The sequence below is a fragment of the Rhagoletis pomonella genome, unplaced genomic scaffold (assembly GCF_013731165.1).
Source record: "Rhagoletis pomonella isolate Grant_MI unplaced genomic scaffold, Rhpom_1.0 Rhpom_scaffold_00002, whole genome shotgun sequence".
NCBI lineage: Eukaryota > Metazoa > Arthropoda > Insecta > Diptera > Tephritidae > Rhagoletis > Rhagoletis pomonella.
Window position 1 is genome coordinate 45,849,822 of NW_023458556.1, and position 1,704 is coordinate 45,851,525.

General features: G+C 39.4%; 1 protein-coding gene across 2 annotated transcripts; it reads left to right on the forward strand.

Moving 5' to 3' along the window:
* Positions 1-558: 558 nt before the first annotated feature.
* On the forward strand, positions 559-1,698 carry LOC118734669 (uncharacterized Golgi apparatus membrane protein-like protein CG5021). Of its 2 annotated transcripts, none has more exons than XM_036464377.1 (3): positions 559-753; positions 893-975; positions 1,042-1,698. In XM_036464377.1, exons 1-3 carry the CDS (start codon positions 739-741, stop codon positions 1,583-1,585), a joined length of 642 nt encoding a protein of 213 aa, XP_036320270.1. In that variant the 5' UTR covers positions 559-738; the 3' UTR covers positions 1,586-1,698. The 2 variants fall into 2 exon arrangements, with proteins under 2 accessions (XP_036320270.1, XP_036320269.1); XM_036464376.1 differs by having other exon boundaries at positions 584-762.
* The last annotated feature ends 6 nt before the right edge of the window (positions 1,699-1,704 follow it).

The following is a 1,704-nucleotide window of genomic DNA, read 5'->3' on the forward strand; positions in this document are numbered from 1 at the left end:
AAAATTTATAAAACGAATACATTCTCCATAAAAATTAACGAATATAGAAGCGAAAATAGAAAATTCTGTTTGAAATACGAGATTCTTTGGCGAGGCGGAGCTCGAGGGTAACCGGCCGTCTTCACGTGCTGGAAAATCTCGCTTGCATGACGACGCATGTGAGAGCAAAAAGTTGAGTAAAAACAAAGATATTGGTCAAAATAAAAAGCTCACGCTCACGCTCGCATTGAACTGTATACCAGGCTTTTGGCGACATTTTAGCAATGAAAAAGTATGCTGTCAAATGCCCTGTCAACAAAACTCTATAGCAGAACGCAAGCGAGATTTTTAAGCATGTGAAGACGGCCGGTAAGAGAAACTATCATAAAACATGTAACATCCGCTAAGATACGTTTCTTGGTCGGGTGGGAACTTGTTTTCCGTTTAATCAGTGCGTGTGTAGGGCCCTTAACCGAGGATTTTGGTCCCTAACCGATTCGGTAAACACCTTGTACTTCCGGTAATGCATTGGAAAACAGTTGTACAGGCACCTTGTACTTCCGATAGTATAGCTTATTTGCTTTGGGCTGACATTCGGTCCAAATTATGTCAAATAAAGTGTCAAGTGTCAAATCAAACGTAAGCAAGACAAGTGGCTGAAGTGTAAATAATAAATTTTCTTTGCACCAGCAAGTAAAATTGTATCAATCGGCGCAACAATTGCATTCCAGTAAAGCAGTACTTAAAAACTAGCATAAAATGGCTTCGGCTACGGTAAGAAATGTAGGTTTGCATGCTTCCGTTCCTCTAACTCGACAGGATTGGTTTTACTAACTGACCTGTTTATGAATCACTTCAACGCTATTAATTCCATTCGCGCTTTTGCGCTACAAAATTGTGTTGCTTATTGTAGGTGCCACTGCTAGAGGATGATACGATTCCATTCGGCGAGGAGGATGAAATGCGTGATCCAAGTGAAGGCACTAAAAAATACGCGTAAGAAATTACATATACTTTTAAAATGAAATATAAAGGAAATAATTAAATCAATTAATCCTGTAGACATCCTTACGTTACCTTTTTCCACCTTTTCTTCCGCGGCGCTGCTGTAGTTATATACATGTTCTGCAGCTGGTTCAGTGACTCCTTCATAACCAGCTTTGTTTTTGTGGTGCTATTTCTGTCAGCAGATTTTTGGACTGTCAAGAATATTACTGGTCGTTTGCTGGTCGGACTACGCTGGTGGAATTACGTAGACGATGAAGGTGTATCACATTGGGTATTCGAATCTAAAAAGGGGCGTGTAAACAACAATGAGGCGCGCGTTTTCTGGTTAGGATTAATACTATTTCCCGTGTGTTGGGGCCTCTTCTTCTTGGTGGCACTTTTCGGTTTGAAATTCAAATGGTTACTGCTGGTGATGATTGCACTTGCACTTAATGGCGCCAATTTGTTTGGCTATATTAAGTGTAATTTCGGTGCAAATAAGGACCTCAATTCGGCGGCTACAGATTTCGTTAAAACGCAGCTGTTCAAAAATGCCGTTGATATGATGACGAAGCCGAGTGCGCAACCACCTACTACGCGGCCAACCAACGTTGTGTAGTATGTTAAAGCATATATATTCTGTTAAAAATTAGAACTTATATTTAAATTGTGTAAAATTAGTATTAGTTAGTTTGCCTTTCGTTGATTTTTACAGATTTTTTTTTCAAATTTTATTTT